Genomic DNA, 24,345 nt, shown 5'->3' on the forward strand with positions numbered 1-24,345 from the left:
TGTTGTAAATGTAACAGATGTGTTGATAGTAGTTAGCTACGTGTTGTAAATGTAACAGATGTGTTGATAGTAGTTAGCTACGTGTTGTTAGTAACAGATGTGTTGATAGTAGTTAGCTACGTGTTGTTAGTAACAGATGTGTTGATAGTAGTTAGCTATGTGTTGTAAATGTAACATATGTGTTGATAGTAGTTAGCTACGTGTTGATAGTAGTTAGCTACGTGTTGTAAATGTAACATATGTGTTGATAGTAGTTAGCTACGTGTTGTTAGTAACAGATGTGTTGATAGTAGTTAGCTACGTGTTGTTAGTAACAGATGTGTTGATAGTAGTTAGCTACGTGTTGTTAGTAACAGATGTGTTGATAGTAGTTAGCTACGTGTTGTTAGTAACAGATGTGTTGATAGTAGTTAGCTACGTGTTGTTAGTAGTTAGCTACGTGTTGTTAGTAACAGATGTGTTGATAGTAGTTAGCTATGTGTTGTTAGTAACAGATGTGGTGATAGTAGTTAGCTACGTGTTGTAAATGTAACAGATGTGTTGATAGTAGTTAGCTATGTGTTGTTAATGTAACAGATGTGTTGATAGTAGTTAGCTATGTGTTGTTAATGTAACAGATGTGTTGATAGTAGTTAGCTATGTGTTGTTAGTAACAGATGTGTTGATAGTAGTTAGCGATGTGTTGTTAGTAACAGATGTGTTGATAGTAGTTAGCTATGTGTTGTTAGTAACAGATGTGTTGATAGTAGTTAGCTACGTGTTGTTAATGTAACAGATGTGTTGATAGTAGTTAGCTACGTGTTGTTAATGTAACAGATGTGTTGATAGTAGTTAGCTACGTGATGTTAATGTAACAGATGTGTTGATAGTAGTTAGCTATGTGTTGTTAGTAACAGATGTGTTGATAGTAGTTAGCTATGTGTTGTCAGTAAGATGTGTTGATAGTAGTTAGCTACGTGTTGTTAGTAACAGATGTGTTGATAGTAGTTAGCTATGATAGTAGTTAGCTATGTGTTGTTAGTAACAGATGTGGTGTTCTAGGGAGAGGAGACTCAGGTGGTGGATCCCCGGGTAATACACGTGATGCTGGCTGAAGATCACTTTGATGAGGTAAGTTGGTTGAAGGATACAGTCCCATTCCTCTCATCTTGCTGTTGTTTTAAAGGATTACATATTTTGGTTGACTTGAATTGTTTTGCACATCCTTATCTAATCCCTTTACATTGATCTCTTCCTCTCCTCGGTCAGAAAGGGAAGAATGCTCGACGGAGGAAGGAGAGCGACGGAGGGAAGGGCGAGAGCGGCCGTAGACGGAGGACAGCCTCGGAGGGCGAGGAGGACATGACCCTGAAGCGCTTTAAGGGTTCGGGAGAGGGAGCAGCGGACGGACAGAACGGGAGCGGCTCCACCAAGGCTTCTGAAGAGGGGATGGTGACATGGGGGGGCAGAGTTAGCAGGAGGAGGACGCAGAGTGAACAGCAGTTCCTCCGAAGTCACACAGGTTTATGCCTCCCCGAACAGCACTTCCTCCCAGATGGACCAATCAAACACTCCGCCTCGCTACACCAAGGAGAACGGACGTGCCCTCTCCACACAAGACAGACAGGGGTCTGCTGACTCCACCACCACAGCCACCCCCACTCCACCCCCCCCTCAAACAAGCCCCCTCCCCCTTCTCCAACACTTCCTTCCCCTCCCTGGGCCAGATGCCCAGCCTGGTCCCTGGAGCTCTGGCCCCAAAACCCTCCCCAGCAGGACCCACCCTAGAGAGAGAAGAGCCATCCCAGTCTACCAACCCCAAGATGGCTGCCCTAGTCTCCCCAGGCCTGGTGACCATCTCATCCCCATCTCAAGCCAGTTCCACCAGCGTGGCTCTCGCTGCCTCCCTTGGCTTCAGTCCCAAACCCCCTGTCTGGAAAGGAACAACCAACCAGTCAGAGGTGAGTTAGTAACACTTTACATGATCTTGGTCTCATACCTTACGTAGTAATTACTAACCATCATTGTTCTGTCACTAATATCCTGTATTTCTTCCTCCTGCTCTTCAGGGCTCTAAGACTCCCATTCTGGCTGCGGCTGGGTTCCGGCTTCCCCAGTCCAAGCCTGCTGGGGCTTCTGTGTTTGGAGAGGTGAGCTCCAAGACCAGCGCTTCCTCCAACACACCGTCAGCCTCCCAGGACTCCTCTAGACCCTTCGGATTTGCCTTTGGAGGCACCAAGAACAACAAGGCCCAACCGCAGCAGCAAGACCAGAACTTATTCTTCCAGTGTATGACGGGTCAGAAGACTGGCCAGAACCCTGGTGGTCCTAACCAGAACCAGACTCTGGGTCAGAGCCAGTCTAAGGACACCAACTACTTCACAGCAGTGTCAGAGAGCTTGAGTAAGAAGCCTCCTAGCCTGTTCAAGCCCTCTGTCCTGGCTCCGGCATCAGCTGGCCTGTTTAGCTCAGCTACAGCTTCTCTCAAAGAGCAGTCCAAAGTGCCTGAGACCCAGTCGGCAGGCAACGGAGTGCTCAACAAGCATTTTGCAGGGGACATACTCTTACCTTCCTTCAGCAGTGGCTCTGGGGGGATGAGGTGCTCTGGTCTGGGCATGGGGGCGATGGACACCCCACTGGCTCTGGCCTCTGGAGCTCTGGGTGGTGCTAACAACAGGAGTGGCACTAACGGTGTCGCGGTGGGTGGCTTCGGCACCAAGACGGACAGCCACCAGAACCTGTTCCTCCAGGGCTCCAAGGAGCCCTCCAACCCCTTCCTGGCCTACGGGGAGAAGCTCTCCCACAGTCCCTTCAGTGGCAAACCAGCCCCTTTGGAGCCTGAGACTCTGGGCCCTTCTTCAGCCTCGGAGAGCAAATCCAACCTGTTCACCATGGTCGAGCTGCCCAAGGGCATTCTGTCTTCCCCCTTCGCCTCCCTCTCAGCTGCCGCTGCCTCCAGTTCTTCCTCCCCAGCCCCTGGCTTCACCCAGAGGCCCCAGTCAGTCACCTCCTCCAAGCCCAAGGAGGGTTCCTCCACAGGAGATCAGGGCTCCTCAGCTGAGAGTGGTTCTCTGGATGACCGGCCCAGCTCCACCTCGGGCTTTCCCATGTTTGGGAGTGCAGTCGCTGGAGGGAGTGGTGAGAATGCACCCATGCCTTTTGACCAGGCCCAAAAGTTTGCCCTGGAGGAGCGGGGTCAGGCATCTAAACGTGACTCGGACTCCAGCGACAACAGCGACCTGTCGGACCTAAGTGAGACAGAGGAGGGTCTGGAGAGGGGCCATGCACCTGGGGGCCTCGCGGGGCCCGTCAAGGAGGGAGCCATGCTGCTGCAGAAGGGTAAAGGGCCCGGGGTGGCCAAGAGCCGGCCACGCAACAAGCCCTTCAAAGGTAAGACCTGTAGCCTCAGGATATTAGCGGTATGTAAATGAGATTCTCCATCATGCGCATAACATGTCAGTCATCAATATCATTCCATTTTGGTCAGGATCATGAAACGTTAATAGGTAGACTCAGAGAAATGATGTTGCCACAAGCAGCACCGCAGATATTGAGATGAGGGAGATAAAAGACTTCACTGACACACAGTATCTGTGCGCACACACAATATCTGTGCTCGGGTTCGCTTCACGCCGTTTAGAGTGGTAGCCAGGGCACCAAAACAGCAGAGGAGTTGAGCCTCACGCTTCAACGCTTTTAGTTGTTGTGGAAATTGACCCACTATGATGTTTACTTTCTGCATCTACGTCATATCGCTGAGTCTACCTTTTAACAAGATTGATGGTAAAGTTGTTGTTTGGACTACCCCTTCCTACACTCATGAATAGGTTGTCGCTGCATGGTTTTGTAGCCCTTCATGACGTAAGGTAAACTCTTTGGTCCTTTGTGTCGTCCAGTGGGCCAGTCAGTGCTGAAGGACGTGACTAAGGTGCGTCGTCTGAAGCAGTCAGGAGAGTCGTTCCTGCAGGACGGTTCCTGTATCAACGTGGCGCCCCACCTCCACAAGTGTCGCGAGTGTCGCATGGAGCGCTACAGGAAGTACCGGGAGCAGGAGCCTGACGACGACGACCCCAACGTGGCCTGCCGCTTCTTCCACTTCCGCAGGTACATGTGTGTGTATGAGAGATGGGTTGTGAGGTGTATCCTCTTCTATGTAATGCTACAATAAGGTATAGCAGTCATTTCGTCAACCACTGTCATCTCAAATGTTTTCTACACTCTCGTCTGCACTCATCTAACTTTAAACCTTTGCCCCCTACCCAGGCTGGCATTCACACGTAAGGGCATCCTGCGTGTGGAGGGCTTCCTGAGCCCCCAGCAGAGTGATGCCATGGCCATGGGGCTGTGGCTTCCCTCCCCGTCCGTACAGGAGGGCCTGGACCTGGACACCTCCAAGTACATCCTGGCCAACGTGGGAGACCAGTTCTGTCAGCTCGTCATGTCTGAGAAGGAGGCCATGATGATGGTTGAGCCACACCGTGAGTAGTCTGACACTTGTTCAGTGTGTGTGTGTGTGTGTGTAGCCATGTATTTTTAATGTTGGTGTGTGTTTGTCTCATTATTTTCTCCCCATCACATCTTTATTGTTCAAACCAAGATCTCTGTGACGGTTGACCTGACTGGGCAGGCACACTGCTGCTGTGGATTCACTAGGAAGCAAACGGGGAGGGACCTACCTGAATTTGTCCAATAGAAACTCTCATTTTCCGTTGCAAAGTGTTTTGCTACAGTGTGCATTAATAAATAAACCCCTGCTGTTCTGCATTATTTTCAGTAAGGTGACTTGTGCTTACCCTGTGTCTCTGTCATCTTCTACAGAGAAAGTGGCGTGGAAGCGTGCGGTGCGCGGCGTCAGGGAGATGTGCGACGTATGTGAGACCACCGTCTTCAACATCCACTGGGTCTGCAGGAAGTGTGGCTTCGGGGTGTGCCTGGACTGCTACCGGCAACGCAGGAACCGCCCTATGGAGGGTGAGAGTCAGAGTTCCATCTGGAGTCTTTATAACATACAGAATGTGGATTGTAGGATCTCTATGGTGACTCCACACACAGGGAAGGACTGGGGTATGGTATTGTCCAGTTCAACTACGTACAGTGATTGGCCTGGACTGCTCTTTCTTTCAGTGATGATGTTTTTGAAGAAGTGAAGATTGAGCTGAAAGGGAGTGTGTGTGTGTATAAATGAATCTTCCGTCACATGTTTTGTCTCTCAGAGGTGGACGAGGGGCCTGATGACGAGGTGTTCTCCTGGTTGAAGTGTGTGAAGGGCCAGAGACACGAGCCTCAGAACCTCATGCCCACACAGATCATACCTGGAACAGGTAACATCATCATAACTAAAGGAGCTTTGAACTAGGGCCTGGAGTCTTTCCTGCTTGGGGTCCATAAAGGGTTTTTAGAATCAGACTACTGCTCTAGGATCAGTTTTTCCCTTTTTAGATCATTATGAATCAGATTATTATGGACAGGGAGGACCTGATCCTAGATCAGCATTCCTTCTCTAATATGCTTTGTGGATACGGGCCCAGGTCACATTGTCTGGAAAAACTCCCAGCCCGAACTTTACATTTACGTCATTTAACAGACGCTCGTATCCAGGGCGACTTACAAATTGGAGCAGTGAACTTGACATCCAACATGTGTTGTATCTTTCTCATTAAGTCATCCCATGTTGACTTCTCTCTGTTCTCTCTCCCACAGCTCTCTATAACATAGGGGATATGGTGCACTCAGCCAGGGGCAAATGGGGCATCAAGGCAAACTGCCCCTGCACCAGCCGGCACCACAGGCCCCTAGTGCGCCCTAGCGCCCCCAATGGCATCTCACAGGTACTGCATCTTTGTGTTTTCTAATGTTGTGCCAAGAGAAAGAATATAACATTTATTCATCTATACGGTGCATTCGGAAAGTATTCAACCTCCTTGACTTTTTCCACATTTTGTTACGTTACAGCCTTATTCTAAAATGGATTTAATTACATGTTTTCCTCAATCTACACCCAATTTCCCATAATGACAAAGTGAAAACAGGTTTTTCGAATTTTTTGAAAAGTTATAAAAACCCCCCCACAAAAAACATACTTTATTTACGTAAGTATTCAGATCCTTTGCTATGAGACTTGAAATTGAGCTCAGGTGCATCCTGTTTCCATTGATCATCCTTGACATGTTTCTACAACTTGATTGGAGTCCACCTGTGGTAAATTCAATTGATTGGACATGATTTAGAAAGGCACACACCTGTCTATATAAGGTCCCACAGTTGACAGTGCATTTCAGAGCAAAAACAAAGCCATGAGATCAAGGAATTGTCCGTAGAGCACCGGGACCGGATTGTGTCCAGGCACAGATCTGGGGAAGGGTACCAAAAAATGTCTGCAACATTGAAGGTCCACAAGAACACAGTGGCCTCCATCATTCATAAATGGAAGAAGTTTGGAACCACCAAGACTCTTCCTAGAGCTGGCAGCCCGGCCAAACTCAGCGATCAGAGGAGAAGGGCTTTGGTCAGGAAGGTGACCAAGAACAGTGGCCAGACGGAAGACACTCCTCAGTAAAAGACATGACACCCCCCGCTTGGAGTTTGCCAAAAGGCATCTAAAGGACTCTCAGATCATGAGAAACAAGATTCTCTGGTCTGATGAAACCAAGATTGAACTCTTTGGCCTAAATGCTAAGTGTCATGTCTGGAGGAAAACTGGCACCATCCCTACGGTAAAGCATGGTGGTGGCAGCTTAATGCTTTGGGGATGTTTTTCAGTGGCAGGGACTGGGAGACTAGTCAGGATCGAGGGAAATATGAACGGAGCAAAGTACAGAGATCCTTGATGAAAACCTGCTCCAGAGCGCACAGGACCTCAGACAATTTAATACATTTTAGAATAAGGCTGTAACAAAATTGGGAAAAAATTCAAGGGGTCTGAACTTTCCAAAAGCACAGTACATAGTTCTCACTTGTTTTACATGTTGGTTGTCATGGGGCTTTATTAGTATACAGTATAATGCTAATATTTCCTTTTTTGCTGTCCCAGCAGTCTGCTGTCTCTTCCAGCACGGGGAGCAGTGGTAGTGGATCAATCACAGGTGGCGGGGGTCCAGCGGGTTCAACCACTCCTAAGCCAGAGGGGGCGGAGATGACAGTGGTCAAAACAGAGCCTACTTCCACCACAACGTCATCAGAGGGGGGAGGAGGAGGGGTTGATACTAACGGGGCCAACCATACCAGCGCCCCCCCAAACCCTGCCCAGACCCCCACCCCCAAAGACCCTCGCCCCTCCACGGGTGAGGGAAACTCCACCGCCCTGCACTGGTTGGCAGACCTTGCCACTCAGAAAGCCAAGGTGGAGGACACTAAAGGTGACTACATCTTATCTCTCTGTACTCTGAGTTCTACGTCATATTCTGGATGGTACTCTCGACATTTATTGTACATGTGTTTAATATGAGAGGATCTGTGAGGTATCTAACCATCTTCTAACCTTGTCTCCTCTCCTGTCCACCCATCCAGATTCTGGGTCGCTGCGCTCTGTGATGGGCCGGGACACACGCTCTCCCTTCGGCCTGGACTCGTTCAGCGCCCTGTCCAAGCCTTCGTCTTCCTCCTCCAGTCCTAAACTGTTCAACAGCCTGCTGCTGGGCTCCAGCAACACCCAGCCCAAACCAGAGGGCTCCAGCCTCCGAGACCTGCTCAACTCTGGCCCGGGAAGGCTCCCCCAGGGCCCCGGAGACTCTGGAGTAACCTTCCCATCTGTCTTCTCCACCTCAGCAGCTGTGAGTGTCTGTCAGCTTACTGCAGTAACTAAGATCACTCAGAATGCTCATATTAAAGTGCCATTCCAGAATTCATAGAATCTACAAAGAGTTTTAGTTTGTGTCCCAAATGGCACCCTATGCCCTATATTGTGCACTATTTTGTCCAGAGCCTTAGGGCCCTAGACTGCATGTCTGACCCCTCCTCCTCCATCAGGGGGACAAGTTGAAGGGCAGCCTACCTAACTTCCTGGACCATATCATCGCCTCGGTGGTGGAGACCAAGAAGGCGGAGGGCCGTCGTTTGGGGGAGGGCGGCAGTGAGCTAGGCGCGGTTGGCCGCAGGGATGGGGTTATGGGCCTCAGCGTGCTAGACCCGCACACCTCCCACTCCTGGCTCTGTGACGGACGCCTGCTCTGCCTGCAGGACCCCTCCAACACCAACAACTGGAAGATCTTCAGAGAGTGCTGGAAACAGGGCCAGGTGAGAGAGACCTTTCTGGGGGGTAGAGAAGAGATTGTAGTAGTATGGTGTGAGTAATATGTAGTAGTGATGCACCAATATGACATTTTTGGATGTATATATTATATATATCTTGCCAATATTTTCCTTGCCAAAAACAATTATACCGGTAACTGATATTTAGCATTCTAGTACAGTTAAATAGTTAACACACACACACATGGACACAGCAGTCTAAGGCACTGCATCTCAGTGCAAGAGGTGTCACTACAGTCCCTGGTCCGAATCCAGGCTGTATCACATCCGGTCATGATTAGGCGTCCCATAGGGCAGCACACAATTGTCCCAGTGTCGTCTGGGTTTGGCCGGGTTAGGCCATCGTTGTAAATAAGTATTTGTTCTTTAATGACTTGCCTAGCTTAAAAAAGGTTACACACACACACTGACCAAAAAGAAAGTTATTTGTTTCTGGCCATTTTGAGGCTGTAATCGAATCCACAAATGCTGATGCTCCAGATACTCAATTAGTCTAAAGAAGGCCCGTTTTATTGCTTCTTTAATCAGAACAACAGTTTTCAGTTGGGCTAACATAATTGCAAAAGGGTTTTCTAATGATCAATTAGCATTTTTAAAATGATTAACTTGGATTAGCTAACACAACATGCCATTGGAACACAGGAGTAATGGTTGCTGATAATGGGCCTATGTAGATATGCCATAAAAAACCTGCTGTTTCCAGCTACAATAGTCATTTACAACATTAACAATGTCTACAGTGTATTTTTGATCAATTTTATGTCATTTTAATGGACAAAAAAAATTGCTTTTCTTTCAAAAACAAGGACATTTATATGTCACCCCAAACTTGCGTCATACATGGCAAGCAGTGAAGTTTCAGACCTGTCTGTCCGTGGCCTCTTTCCTCGGTGCGCGCTGTCACTCTGTCCATTTCCATCTTGTCCAGCTGTGTATGTAACATTTCACGTAAACCCTGTTTCTTGTCTGCATCAAAGTAGCGGTCCTTGGACATGGCATCGAGCATGGGGGCGACACAGTAGAGAGGCTCAGAGAGAAGGCCACCGAATCGCTTGTTCACAGCCTGTGGGGGCAGTTCTGTTGCCGGGGCAAACTGTTGTCAAGGGCAACTGTTTCATTCGCCAATGTGGGCCAGTAAAAACATCCACCTCGTCGGGAAAAGGGGCCATCTTCACTCCATAGAAACTAGTCAGCACTAACATTGCACACTAGCTGCTAGCTAACTGGTTAGCTTAGCATTGACAAAGTCAGAATGGGCATGTGCAATTGTAAATGAGAACTTGTTCTCAACTAGCCTACCTGGTTAAATAAATAAATAAATAAAAAACATGTTCTCAAATGCCATTGAAATGGCAGCAGCGGTATGGTAACCAGCATATTCATGAGCATGCCATACGGCTTTCCTCAGTACGAAATCCTCAATGACCCACTGTGCTGTCAAACTCCGCATGCTCATGGGGCTGATATCGCTGGTCCAAATGTCAGTTGTGAAGCTAATATCAGTGACGCTATTACTGTTTAACTCAAGTAGGGCAACATCTGAAAAATCGTACCAAATAAAAATAAAGTGTACTGGTGCTCCACCAGTCGGCGAAAGCCAACATCACCCACGACAGAGAACGGTTGATTGTCAAGGGAAATGAATTCCATTATCTTGCCGTTAATGGATTTCGCCTTTGAGTTCTCTGGCTGAAATTTCCTGACTCTTTCAAATGACTGCTCGACTTGTTTGACTGCTCGATCCACACAGCAGACATTGTGGGCTAGGTTAGGAATGCTGTGTTGCATGTGTAGCGTGTAATTTTACGTGGCGTCATTACATCATGTATCTACGTTATTTTTTTTTTTTCTCATATCTGTTATATAGGTATGCACGTCAGCTTTTACATCAGTTTTGCACATCGGAGTTAAACTAGACATCGGGCTGATACCGATGTTGGCATTTTTAGCTAATATCTGCTGATTCTGGTATGTTCACCGATATATCGTGCATTTGTAATGTGGTGTGATTTAATATGGTGGCGTGAGTAGGGCCACCGTATTGAATCAGCAGGTGATTGTCAAGCAAATAACTGTCCGTCTCACGGTAATTTACATGTAATTAACATAAACACATAGCATCTCCTGTCTTCCACACAGCCTCCAAGCCACCGATGAAGACATTTGGAACATCTACATTTTAAAAAGTCTAATAAATCCAAGATTTATTTTAGATGGGTCTGAAGAAGCATGACATGAAGAAAATGTAGTCTATTTCAAAAGAACAGAATAGCATACAGTACCAGTCAAAAGTTTAGAGACCTACTCATTCCAGGGTTTTTCTTTATTTTTACTATTTTCTACATTGTAGAATAATAGTGAAGACATCAAAACTATGAAATAACACATGGAATCATGTAGTAACCAATAACCAAAAAAGTGTTAAACAAAATATATTTGAGATTCTTCAAAGTATTCACCCATTGCCTTGAGGACAGCTTTGCACACGCTTGGCATTCTCTCAACCAGCTTCATGACATAGTCACCTGGAATGCATTTAAATTAACAGGTGTGCCTTGTTAATTTGTGGAATTTCTTTCCTTAATGTGTTTGAGCCAATTAGTTGTGTTGTGAGAAGGTAGGGGTGGTATACAAAAGATAGCCCTATTTGGTAAAATACCAATTCCATATTATGGCAAGAACAGCTCAAATAAGCAAAGAGAAATGACAGTCCATCATTACTTTAAGACATGAAGGTCAATCAATCTGGAGAATGTCAAGTGCAGTCGCAAAAACCATCAAGCGCTGTTATGAAACTGGCTCTCATGAGACCTCCACAGGAAAGGAAGACCCAGAGTTAAGTTCAATAGAGTTACCAACCTCAGAAATTACAGCCCAAGTAAATGCTTCAGAGTTCAAGAAACAGACATATGTCAACATCAACTGTTAAGAGGAGACTCTGTGAATCAGGCCATCAGGGTCAAATTGCTGCAAAGAAACCACTACTAAAGGACACCAATAATAAGAAGACTTGCTTAGGTCAAGAAACAAGAGCATTGGATATTGGAGTCCAAATTTGAGATTGTTGGTTCCAACCGCGATATCATAAGGTGAATGCACCAATTTGTAAGTCGCTCTGGATAAGAGCGTCTGCTAAATGACGTAAATGTATCTTTGTGAGATGCAGAGTTGATGAACAGATGATCTCTGCATGTGTGGTTCCCACCATGAAGCATGGAGCAGGGTGTGTGGGGCTTGTTCGCTGGGGCTTCTTTGCTGGTGACACTGTCAGTGATTTTATTTAGAATTCAAGTCACACTTAACCAACATGGCTACCACAGCATTCTGCAGTGATACGCCATCACATCTGTTTTGCGCTAAGTGGGACTATAATTTTGTTTATCAACATAACAATGACCGAAAACACACCTCTAGGTTGTGTAAGGGCTATTTGACCAAGGAGAGTGATGGAGTGCTGCATCAGATGACCTGGCCTTCACAATCACCTGACCTCAACCCAGTTGAGATGGTTTGGGATGAGTTGGACCGCAGAGTGAAGGAAAAGCAGCCAACAAGTGCTCAGCATATGTGGGAACTCCTTCAAGACTGAAAATGATCTTCCCCAAACTTGAAGCTCACGCGCTGCTAATGTATTTTTATTTGATTTATTTCACCTTTATTTAACCAGGTAGGCTAGTTGAGAACAAGTTCTCATTTGCAACTGCGACCTGGCCAAGATAAAGCGTAGCAATTCGACACATACAACAACACATAGTTACACATGGAATGAACAAAATATACAGTCAATAATACAGTAGAACAAAATAAAACAAAAAGTCTATATACAGTGAGTGCAAATGAGGTAAGTTTAGGCAATAAATAGGCCATGGTGGCGAAGTAATTACAATATAGCAATTAAACAGTAGTGATGCTGGACGGGCGAGCAGGTGCGGGCAGTGATCGATTGAATAGCATGCATTTAGTTTTACCTGCGTTTAAGAGCAGTTGGAGGCCACGGAAGGAGAGTTGTAGCATTGCTTAATTTTAAGAAGCTATTTGGCCACTTCAGTTGTTAAACAATCCATATCAAAACGTATTGGCCTATGGGCCGGGCTGCATGAGTTGTGCAACTGTTTCTTGCCTTATGCTGGAAATAGTAATGAGGTAGTGTGAGTCATTGGTGGTGTCGCGAGTCATTGGTGGTGTGTGTGTGTGTAAGTAATGCGGTGTGAGTAATATGTGGTTTACACATTTTGTTACATTACAGCCTTGTTTTGTTTCAATCTACACACAGTACCCCATAATGACAAAGTGAAAAGAGACCTTATTTACATAAGTATTCAGACCCTTTGCTATGAGACTTGAAATTGAGCTCAGGTGCATCCTGTTTCCATTGGTCATCTTTGAGATGTTTCTACAACTTGATTGGTGTCCACCTGTGGTGAATTCAATTGATTGGACATGATTTGAAAAGGCACACCTGTCTATATAAGGTCTCACAGTTGACAGTGCATGTCAGAGCAGAAACCAAGCCATGAGCTTAAAGGAATTGTCCATAGAGCTCCGAGACAGGATTGTGTCGAGGCACAGATCTGGGGAAGGGTACCAAAAAATGTCTGCAGCATTGAAGGTCCCTGAGAACACAGTGGCCTCCATCATTCATAAATGGAAGAAGTTTGGAACCACCAAGACTCTTCCTAGAGCTGGCAGCTCGGCCAAACTGAGCAATTGGTGGAGAAGGGCGTTGGTCAGGGTGGTGACCAAGAACCCAATGGCCACTCTGACAGAGCTCTAGAGCTTTCCCTGTGGGGATGGGAGAACCTTCCAGAAGGACAACCATCTCAGCAGCTCTCCACCAATCAGGCCTTTATGGTAGTGGCCAGACGGAAGCCACTCGTCAGTAAAAGGTACATGACAGCCTGCTTGGGCACCTAAAGACTCTCAAACCATGAGAAACAGAATTCTCTGGTCTGATGAAACCAAGATTGAACTCTTTGGCCTGAATGCCAAGCGTCACGTCTGGAGGAAACCTGGCACCATCCCTACAGTGAAGCTTGTTGGTGGCAGCATCATGCTGTGGGGGATGTTTTTCAGCGGCAGGGACTAGGAGACTAGTCGGGATGGAGGGGAAAGATGAACGGAGCAAAGTACAGAGAGATCCTTGATTAAAACTTGGTCCAGGGTGCTCAGTACCTCAGACTGGGGTGATGGTTCACCTTCCAACAGGACAACGATCCTAAGCACACAGTCAAGACAATGCAGGAGTGGCTTCGGGACAAGTCTCTGAATGTCCTTGAGTGGCCCAGCCAGAGCCCAGACTTGAACCCAATCTAACATCTCTGGAGAGACCTGAAAATAGCTGTGCAGCAACGCTCCCCATCCAACCTGACAGAGCTTGAGAGGATCTGTAGAGAAGAATGGGAGAAACTCCCCAAATACAGGTGTGCCAAACTTGTAGCGCCATACCCAAGAAGACTCGAGGCTGTAATCGCTGCCAAAGGCGCTTCAACAAAGTACTGAGTAAAGGGTATGAATACTTATGTAAATGTAATATTTCAGTTTTTCTAAAACCTATTTTGTATAGATTTAATGAGGGAATTTTTTTGTGTCCATTTTTGAATGCGGCTTTAATGTAACAAAATGTAGAAAAAGTCAAGGGGTCTCAATACTTTCCGAATACACTTAAAATGCAACAATTTCAACATTACAGTTCCTATAAGGAAATCAGTACATTTAAATAAATTAACTTGGTCCCTAATCTATGGATTTACTGCGTGTGTGAGTAATATGTGGTGGTGTGAATAATATGTGGTGGTAGTAGTATTGATGGTGGTGGTGTGAGTAATATGTGGTGGTGTGAGTAATATGTGGTGGTATTGGTGGTGTGAGTAATGTGTAGTGGTATTGATGATGGTGGTGGTGTGAGTAATATGTAGTGGTATTGATGATGGTGGTGGTGTGAGTAATATGTAGTGGTGGTGTGAATAATATGTAGTGGTATTGATGGTGGTGGTGTGAGTAATATGTAGTGGTATTGGTGGTGTGAGTAATATGTAGTGGTATTGGTGGTGTGAGTAATATGTAGTGGTATTGATGATGGTGGTGTGAGTAATATGTAGTGGTATTGATGATGGTGGTGGTGTGAGTAATATGTGGTGGTGGTGTGAATAATATGTGGTGGTGTGTCATGCTGCCTCATGCAGCGTGACACATCTCCTTTCGCATAGTTGATTTGTGCCCTGTGGAATGCTGTCCCACTCCTCTTCAATGGCTGTGCGAAACTTCTGGATATTGATGGAACTGGAACACACTGTCGTACATGCTCAATTTATGTATGGTGACTTATGGGACATTTTCAGCTTCCAGGTATTGTGTACAGATCCTTGCGACATGAGACCGTGCATTATCATGCTGAAACATGAGGTAATGGCGGCGGGTGAAGGGCCTCACGATCTCATCACGGTATCTCTGTGCATTCAAATTGCCATCAATAAAATGCAATTGTGTTCGCTGTCCATACCATAACCCCACTCTGTTCACAGCGTTGAAATCAGCAAACCTCTCGCCCACACAACACCATACATGTCCCCATACATGCCATCTGCTTGGTACAATTAAAACCGTGATTCATCTGTGAAGACCACCCTTCGCCAGCATGCAAGTGGCCATCGATGTGGAGCATTTGCCCTCTGAAGTCGGTTACGGCGCCGAAAGTCGGACAGCGAGCATACAGATGAGCTTCCCTGAGAAGGTTCCAAATTCTCTAAAACAACATTGGACACAGCTTATCGTAGAGAAATGAACATTTTAGGTTCTCTGGCAACCGCTCTGGTGGACATTCCTGCAGTCTGCATGCCAATTGGACGCTTCTTCAAAATTTGAGGCATCTGTGGCATTGTGTTCTGTGACAAAACTGCACATTTTAAAGTGGCCTTTTATTGTCCCCGGCACAAGGTGCACCTGTGTAATGATCATGCCGTTTAATCAGCTTTTTGATATGCCACACCTGTTAGGTGGATGGATTATCTTGGCAAAATGAGAAATGCTCACTAACAGGGATGTAAACAAATTTGTGCACAAAATGAGAGAAGCTTTTTGTGTGTATGGAGTTATTTTATTTCAGAGCGAGAAAGAGATGCACTTTGGCAATATGTACATTGTTACATCATGCCATGTAATAGATTAGTTGGGGAGAGGTTTGGAAGAGGGGGATGTGCAGTGTGAGAGAAGCTGATTGTTTGAACCCTTCCCCCCCCCTCTCCAGCCGGTGCTGGTGTCTGGTATCCATAAGCGTCTGAAGGGGGCTCTGTGGCGGCCTGAGGCCTTCAGCGAGGAGTTTGGGGACCAGGATGTTGACCTGGTCAACTGTCGGAACTGTGCCATCATCTCCGACGTGAAGGTTCGAGACTTCTGGGACGGCTTCCAGATCATCTCCAGTAAGTAACGGGATCATTCATTCGTTCATCCATTTATTCACTGATTCACTCACTCACTCACTCATTTATCTCTCTTTTCAGAGCGTCTGAAGGGTAGTGATGGTCAGCCCATGGTTTTGAAGCTGAAGGACTGGCCTCCTGGAGAAGACTTCAGAGACATGATGCCCACACGGTTTGATGACCTAATGGACAACCTCCCCCTCCCAGAGTACACCAAGAGAGACGGTCGTCTGAACCTGGCCTCCCGCCTGCCCAACTTCTTTGTCAGGCCAGACCTGGGGCCTAAGATGTACAATGCTTATGGTGAGAGAAACCCTACAGACTAACACTGGGATCCCATAGCTGGTCAATAGATGGCTAGTTAGCAATAGCTCCAATGGCAGCATCTCTGATTTTGGTCTCTCCTTCTTTCCATTTATCACTACCCCCCCACCACCCCATCTCTTCCCCTTTCTCGCCACTATCATCCGGCTTTGTCCTATCTTCCTCCCTCTCAGGTCTGATGGAGACAGAAGACCGGAGTGTTGGCACCACCAACCTGCATCTGGACGTGTCTGATGCCGTCAACGTTATGGTGTACGTGGGCATCCCTGAGGGAGAGGGAGACCACGTCAAGGGTGAGTAGGACCAACACACTCTCACACAGTGAGGTAGAACATATATTCATACAGCACAGCTGACACATTACAGCATTGACGTACATCGCACTATACAATGTAAGCGTTAGCATGGCTAGCAATTTAGCACAAGTGTCCATTTCGCACTAAGTGCATTTCTATATCAAACCGCTATATCACACTGCTACTCACACACGGACATCAGCACCTCCATCCAGCAACACTCATTAATGAGTGAGACTTTTTTGTATGGTACGTTAGTGGTTGTCCTTGGATCTTTGTCCTTGGATAGTCATGGTTTTATTCCATCTAATGCTGCACTATCTTTGGGTTTGTTGCATTGTTTTTCAGGAGTATCATTATGACAGATTTAAACACCTTACATCTAAAGAAAGTGTAAAAAAAAAAAAAATTGAAAAAAAAAGTATCAACTGAAAATATTTAGAATAATATTAAAACCAGTCATGTATAATTGGGTTTGAGGTGCTCCCAACTATTCTACAGGAATGTCGATAGGTTGACCAAGATCAAATACTGTACTGTCCCATTGAATTAAGAAAAGGAAGCCATTCCTCAGCATTGAGACAGAACAATGGTGTAAATGTTCCATTTTAGCCTGGTGTCAGTCACTCCTGTGGCCTCTCCCAGGTTTCCCACCCTGTGCCTGTATCCATAAAGCATCTCCGGTGTGCTGATCTATATAATCTCATTCATTATGATCTAAAAGGCAAAACTGATCCTAAATCGGCACTCGTACTCTGAGATGCTTTGTGGATACGGACCCTGGACTATCACTGGAGGCCTCTGACTAGCCCAATGGGAGTTGTCCCCCCCATGCATCAATGGACAGGATTCTGGTGGAAAGACCCTCCCATGGGTCTCACATGTTGATTGTGTGAACATTTCTTGTTCACAGAGATGGATATCGCTGGATGTAAAGGTCTGTGCAATTTTATGTTATCACCTCCTTAGCATGGCCTTCTTGACTAACATCCCCCTTCTCTCTCCTCCTCCACTCCCCCCATCCCCATGTACTTTCCCACATGGGGTCGGTGCCAGAACACTACAGGGGTGCATCCATTTAAAAGCCTTTGTGGTTTATCTGTGGTCTGTGTTGGGTCTTTCTGTGGTCTTCTACCCTGTGTAGACCTTCATTAACCCTCGGATAGCCAGAGTCAAACTCTGTTTAAAACCTTTAAACACAACTTATTATTGTTAATGTTTTACGCTGGTAGACGCTAGTAGTTTTTTCATGTTTTGCATCTTCTGTTGTCTGGGGTGACAGGTGTTCTGGCTTTGACTGTTGGAGATGGGCATCTAGAGATGCCTAGCCTAGAGGAAAGTCTGAGCAAATAAACTCACACGCATTTAGTCCCGCCTTCACCCGCATTTAGTCCCGCCCGCATTTACACTGTGTGCACAATTATTAGGCAAGTTGTATGTTTGAGGATTCATTTTATTATTGAACAACTACAATGCTCTCGGTCAATCCAAAATGTTAATAAACCTCAAACCTGAATATTTAAGAAAGTGAAAGTGAGGTTTTGGCTTTCTTTGGAGAATATCTATGTGTGCACAATTATTGGGCAACTATTAGTGTGCAGAATTATTATGCAACTAAATGAAAAATGTTTATTTTCATCTGTTAAAGTGAGAATAATAAACAACTCAATGTATAAATAAACATTTCAAAAAAATATCTGTGACCAATATAGCCACCCTTCTTTTCAATAACAGTCATAGACTCCATGGATGGAAGGCTTGTCAGTTTCTTGATCTGTTGACCATCAACTTTTTGTGCAGCAGCAACCACAGCCTCCCAGACACTGGTCAGAGAGGTGTACTGTTTTCCTTCACCGTAAATCGTCCATTTAACAAGGGACCACAAGTTCTCAATAGGGTTTAGGTCAGGTGAGGAAGGGGGCCATGTCATTATTCTTTCATCTTTAAGGCCTTTACTGGCTTGCCACGCAGTGGAGTACTTCGATGCATGCGATGGAGCATTGTCCTGCATAAAAATCATGGTCTTCTTGAAAGATGCAGACTTATTCCTGTACCACTGCTTGAAGAAAGTGTCTTATAAACACTGGCAGTAGGTTTGGGAGTTGAGTTTGAGTCCATCTTCAACCCGAAAAGGTCCAACTAGCTCATCTTTAATAATACCACCCCATACCAGTACCCCACCTCTACCTTGCTGGCGGCTGAGTCGAAGTGGAGCTCCGTGCCCATTACTGATCCAGCCACGGGCCCATCCATCTGGTCCGTCAAGAGTCACTCTCATCTCATCAGTCCATAAAACCTTTGAAAAATCTGTCGTCAGATATTTCTTGGCCCAGTCTTGACGTTTCAACATGTCTTGTTGAGTGGTGGTCGGGTTTCAGCCTTCCTTACCTTGGCCATGTCCCTGAGCACTGAACACCTTGTACTTCTGGGCACTCCAGGTAGGTTGCAGTTCTGGAACATGACAGCACTGGAGGATAATGGGTTCCTGGTAGCTTCACGTTTCATTCTTCTCAAATCTTTGGCAGTTAATTTGCGTCTTTTTTTCTCAACACGATTCTTGCGACCCTGTTGACTATTTGCAACAAAGCGTTTGATGGTTCTGTGATCACGCCCCAATATCTTAGCAATTTCAAGAGTGCTGCATTCCTCTGAAATACTTTTTACAATTTTGGACTTTTCAGAGTCAGTTACATCTCTTTTTTGGCCCATTTTGCCTGAGGAAAAGAATCTGCCTAATAATTATACACACCTTGATATAGGGTGTTGATCTCCTTAGGCCACACCCTCCCTCATTACACAAATACACATTACCTGATATGCTTAAATCCAATAAGCATTCCAGTTTATACAGCTTGGAGTTGGGAAATATGCATAATAATGATGATATGGTCAAAATACTGACTTGCCTAATAATTGTGTACACAGTGTAGTCGCGCCCGCATTTAGTGCCGCCCGTCTCTCCCTCGCACGCACATGCAGGCAACTTGTTCTATAGCTCTGGGGGTCATTTGTCCAAGTGACCAGAAAGTGAATAATACATGTAGCTCCACTAGTGTAATGTTTTAGTCCCGTTCATCATTAGCCATCTAAATGTTTTCTTGATTAGTAATAAATTAGCAACTCTGTGTTTCAAATGGCATTGCAAGGAGGGTACAGTTCCCCTGCCAGCTCAGCGTCTATCTGGTTCTGGATGATGACTCAACACTTAACCTCGGCTGCATTTTGAATGACACCCTATTTCCCATGTGCTGCACTACCTTTTACCAGGGCCACATACTGTTATGATCAAAATGGGCTACTGTTTGGGGGAATAGTGTCATTTTGAAATGGCACCTTATGATTCTGACATAGTGAAGCAGCACTTCTCTAAGTTAGAATGTGTAGTGTTTTTTTCTCCTGTGCCCACAACCTCAGGATGTCAATGTGTGATGTTTAGTGTTCTTCTTTCCTCCATCCTTCCCTAAGAGTTCATGCTCACTCCGTGACTGCCCGTGTTTGCTCATCCCTGTCTGTCTGTTTGGTCCTGCAGAGGTGATGACCACCATCGAGGAGGGTGACGTGGATGAGATGACCAAGAGGAGGGTGTATGAGGCCAAGGAGAAGCCCGGGGCGCTCTGGCACATCTACTCTGCCAAGGATGCCGAGAAGATCCGCGAGCTTCTCCGCAAGGTCAGGGTTCACAGTCACCCCATTCATTGTAATGTATATCTGCACATTCATTTTCAGGCAATGCATTATATCTGGGAAATTTTCAGGGAAGAAACTAAATGGTTGCTTGGCTTTTTTTTGTAGTTCTACTGTTCCCATGAGAAATGTGATTTTAGTATATACCTACAGTAGGGTAGCTGTCCAGGAACAGGGTTGGAGTACAAACCTACAGTAGGGTAACTCTCAAGGAACATAAACCCACAGGAGGGTAGCTCTCCAGGAACAGGGTTGGGGTATATACCTACAGTAGGGTAGCTCTCCAGGAACAGGGTTGGAGTATAAACCTACAGTAGGGTAACTCTCCAGGAACAGGGTTGGAGTATATACCTACAGTAGGGTAACTCTCCAGGAACAGGGTTGGAGTATATACCTACAGTAGGATAACTCTCCAGGAACAGGGTTGGAGTATAAACCTACAGTAGGGTAACTCTCCAGGAACAGGGTTGGAGTATAAACTTACAGGAGGGTAGCTCTCCAGGAACAGGGTTGGAGTATACACATACAGTAGGGTAGCTCTCCAGGAACAGGGTTGGAGAATAAACCTACAGTAGCGTAACTCTCCAGGAACAGGGTTGGAGTATCAACCTACAGTAGGGTAACTCTCCAGGAACAGGGTTGGAGTATAAACCTACAGTAGGGTAACTCTCCAGGAACAGGGTTGGAGTATAAACCTACAGTAGGATAACTCTCCAGGAACAGGATTGGAGTATAAACCTACAGGAGGGTAGCTCTCCAGGAACAGGGTTAGTGTGAACCTACAGGATGGTTGGAGAGCCCTGATATAGGGTGCCATTTAGGACACAGACATTGTCTCTCTGATATACCATAGCATGTTACTTAAGCAATAAGGCCCAAGGAGATGTGATATATGGTTAATATACCATGGCTAAGGGCTGTTCTTAGCCACAGTCTTTAGCCATGGTATATTGGCATATATCCCAAACCCCCAAGGTGCCTTATTGCTATTATAAACTGGTTACCAATGCAATTAGAGCAGTAAAAATATGTTTTGTCATACCTGTGGTATACGGTCTGATATACCACTGCTGTCAACCAATCACCATTCAGGGCTCGAACCATCCAGTTTATAATATCCTTTACCATTAGTGTCACTATGCTTTACCATTAGTGTTTTTTTCCCCCTCTCCTCTGACTGTCAGGTGGGTGAGGAGCAGGGCCAGGAGAACCCGCCGGACCATGACCCTATCCACGACCAGAGCTGGTACCTGGACGGGGTGCTGCGCAGGAGGCTGTATGAGGAGTATGGTGTGCAGGGCTGGGCAATCGTACAGTTCCTGGGAGACGCAGTCTTCATTCCTGCCGGGGCTCCCCACCAGGTGGGTACTAGGGGAAACACTGGATGTAACAGTGGAGGTTTGATTGAGAGGTTTTGGGTTGTTTAATGGTTACATAGGGACAGAGGGTACACTTATGGTTTTCCTTTTGCTGTATAATATTTATACTCTTGCTTCTCACACACACACACACACACACACACACACACACACACACACACACACACACACACACACACACACACACACACACACACAGACACACATTCTCTCTGTCACGACACCTCTCACACTCTTTCAAAAACAAATTTTTCACACACTCCCCTCTTGTCTCCTGGCTGTCCCCCCAGGTCCATAACCTGTACAGCTGTATCAAGGTGGCGGAGGACTTTGTGTCTCCTGAGCACGTGAAGCACTGTTTCAGACTGACCCAGGAGTTCAGACACCTGTCCACCACACACTCCAACCACGAGGACAAGCTCCAGGTACGCTTCGTCTGCCTCCCGAATGGTAGCCTATGTAGTGCACTACTTTTGACCAGGGCTCTGCTCAAAAGTAGAGCACTAACTACGCCGCCACAAAAGTATAGGTCACTGCTGTGAGAAGGAATGAAGGTTTGAATTGATTATCAATCAGCAACGTATTGTTGTAATTAATTGTAATTTTGATGGGATCTCTGTTCTCTAGGTGAAGAACATCATCTACCATGCCGTAAAGGACGCTGTGGGGACACTGAGAGCCCACGAGCCCAAACTAGCACGCTCTTAGTGCCCTCCACACACACACACACACACACACACAATCTGCAGTGATAGAGTAGAGGTGCAGAAAGAGGGGCGGTGATGTGCTCACACAACTGTTCTTTTTGTTGGGGGGGGGGGTCTATAGTCATTGCTGTTATGACACGCTCTACACGACTTAGTTGTTTTCCAATTTACTTCTGATCAACTCTGTATTTAAGGTCAGAGCGGGTCCTGTTTGTGTGTGGAAGAGAAGGGGAGCATGTGATGTGAGCTGACGTGCCGTTAGAGTGAGGGGGTTCAGCTTCTGTGTAGCGTCTGACTAAATGTGAGCACTGGGCTGTTATTTTTTTGCGATAACCGTTCACCTGTTTTTGTAGGTTTTTTTTTTTACATCTGTTTTCCTTCCACCTTCAGTGGTGGAATTGGGACGTTTGAAAGAAACAAGCATTGAAGGAAACTCGACCAAAAGGTTGTATTTTTTTGTTGTCTTTCTTTTCAATTAAAAGCAAGGACTTTTTTGGGGGGGGCGTGTAATTGAAATTGTCTTTGAATGCTTGACAGAGTGGTTTAGAGAAATGTCTCCATTGGTTTGGTCACTTTTGTTGTCCCAAGGTTTGAATAGATTAACTGCAGACTTCAAAACGTTGTACAAGAATCACGATTCCAACTGAACAGAAACAACTGGTCGTTAAGTGTATCAATATATATATTAATGATATTAGCAGTCTGTTTTGATTTTTCAAAATAAAGTTTACAAAAAATACAATTGATTGGTGTCCTCTTAATTTCAGCTGATTCATACAACTGTTTATTGTTGTCATTTATTGCTGAACACCAACTGTGAACATGTCTTCACATCGTAATGCTTATGGATCAATAGGGGGAAAAAAGTGTACCCAAATGCACTTCAGACCAGCTTAAACAAAAAGGGAATCAGGTGCTCGACTGAGGGACTTGAAAATGTAAAAATATTCCTTACCTCAGGACACTATCCAGGAATATAAAGAAAAAGGAGAGCTCTGTTTCTGCATTGATCTGATAAGTTTATTATTATGTTTAGGTGTAATCGCCTTCATCAGGGCCTTCGATAGAAAAGGGTGGGAGGCTTCTATAAGCCTATAGCCTCAAGGGAATATCCCACTCGCCATGTCAATAATAGCAATTTGTAAACAATACATCCATATAAGTCAACATGATTTACCCCACCCACTGAGCACAAGACCACTGGAAAAAAAACATTGAACCAAAAAGACATTAGTCTTTTGCTCATAGGCCATGTTTTTATGCCTCCTCACTATCACCTGCCTGATTCTGAATTGAAGGGGCTGCATGGTCAATCCGACTTCTGCATTGGCCGTGCAGCATTAACGGTGATACAGCCTCTGCAGGAGTCAGGGCATTCATACTTATTGCGCTTCGCGGAGTAGAAGCAGAGCTATTGTCAAGGTGAGTTTGCGTTTTATACAGGACCTCCCGCCCCCACCTACTGTCAACCAATCATGTCAATGCGGAACTATACAGAGCCCTCCGCATTGTTAGAAAATTTGGGAGGCGCACAGCGGTGCGCAATTGTCACACCCTCCATATGGAGCCTCCGACCTCATTTTTGGATCAAACATAAATTGGATTTTAGAAAGTGGATGGCAGAAACAGGGCATGCAGAGGCTCTTGTACCCTCCCACTGAAGTCTATTCCTGGAGAACAAGACACTGCATAATGGGAAATCTAGTATTTTCACATGCAAATAATGTGGTCCTAATTAATTTACCAAACCCTGAACAGCTGTTTTGTATCACATAGAATATGATTTAACAGAATCAGTTACACAATGACAGCTATCTTGTGCAGAGATTATTATTAAATGTTGAACTCAATCCCCTAAAGAACAAAATACATATTACCCTGCCATATTATTAGGAGGGAATGAACGAAGGCAGAAGCTGCGGCTGCTGCCTTGTGCCTGCCAATTATTTGTATTTACACTAGATGACTAATAGGGGGCGCTGTGTTGAAGCCAGCGTGCCTCCAACCTTGCACCCCACTGCTGTTGTAAAAATGTTTTTGGAAGCTATCGGAATGTATTAATGTCTACATTTGTTTTTGCCACATTTATTATACTGAACAAAAATATAAATGCAACATGCAACAATTTCAAAGATTTGACTGAGTTACAGTTTATATAAGAAATCAGTCAAATGAAAAATTCATTAGGCACTAATCTATGGATTTCTCCTGACTGGGCAGTGGTGCAGCTATGGGTGGGCCTTGGAGAGCATAGGCCCACCAACTGGGGAGCTAGGCCCAGCCAATCAATGAGTTTTTCCTCACAAAAGGGCTT

The 24,345-nt window shown here is 45.6% G+C and overlaps 1 protein-coding gene across 3 annotated transcripts; it reads left to right on the plus strand.

The window, feature by feature from the left end:
* The first annotated feature begins 1,041 nt into the window (after nucleotides 1–1,041).
* LOC106611934 (lysine-specific demethylase 3B) lies at nucleotides 1,042–22,770 on the plus strand. Of its 3 annotated transcripts, none has more exons than XM_014212616.2 (19): nucleotides 1,042–1,110; nucleotides 1,249–1,940; nucleotides 2,049–3,369; nucleotides 3,876–4,083; nucleotides 4,243–4,457; nucleotides 4,798–4,950; nucleotides 5,193–5,300; nucleotides 5,680–5,807; nucleotides 7,010–7,334; nucleotides 7,486–7,748; nucleotides 7,945–8,211; nucleotides 15,470–15,641; nucleotides 15,723–15,944; nucleotides 16,139–16,258; nucleotides 17,175–17,198; nucleotides 19,791–19,930; nucleotides 21,130–21,306; nucleotides 21,615–21,749; nucleotides 21,952–22,770. In XM_014212616.2, exons 2-19 carry the CDS (start codon nucleotides 1,506–1,508, stop codon nucleotides 22,030–22,032), a joined length of 4,494 nt encoding a protein of 1,497 aa, XP_014068091.2. In that variant the 5' UTR covers nucleotides 1,042–1,110; nucleotides 1,249–1,505; the 3' UTR covers nucleotides 22,033–22,770. The 3 variants fall into 3 exon arrangements, with proteins under 3 accessions (XP_014068091.2, XP_014068092.2, XP_014068093.2); XM_014212617.2 differs by having other exon boundaries at nucleotides 7,013–7,334; XM_014212618.2 differs by lacking the exon at nucleotides 17,175–17,198.
* The last annotated feature ends 1,575 nt before the right edge of the window (nucleotides 22,771–24,345 follow it).

This window comes from Salmo salar, chromosome ssa09, assembly GCF_905237065.1.
Source record: "Salmo salar chromosome ssa09, Ssal_v3.1, whole genome shotgun sequence".
Taxonomy (NCBI): domain Eukaryota; kingdom Metazoa; phylum Chordata; class Actinopteri; order Salmoniformes; family Salmonidae; genus Salmo; species Salmo salar.

Coding starts and splice junctions, on each gene's coding strand:
- LOC106611934 (XM_014212616.2), top strand. CDS start 1,506: ATGCCTCCCCGAACAGCACTTCCTCCCAGATGGACCAATCAAACACTC. Junction 4,951..5,192: donor CAGGAACCGCCCTATGGAGG/GTGAGAGTCAGA, acceptor TTTGTCTCTCAG/AGGTGGACGAGGGGCCTGAT. Junction 7,749..7,944: donor TCTTCTCCACCTCAGCAGCT/GTGAGTGTCTGT, acceptor CTCCTCCATCAG/GGGGACAAGTTGAAGGGCAG.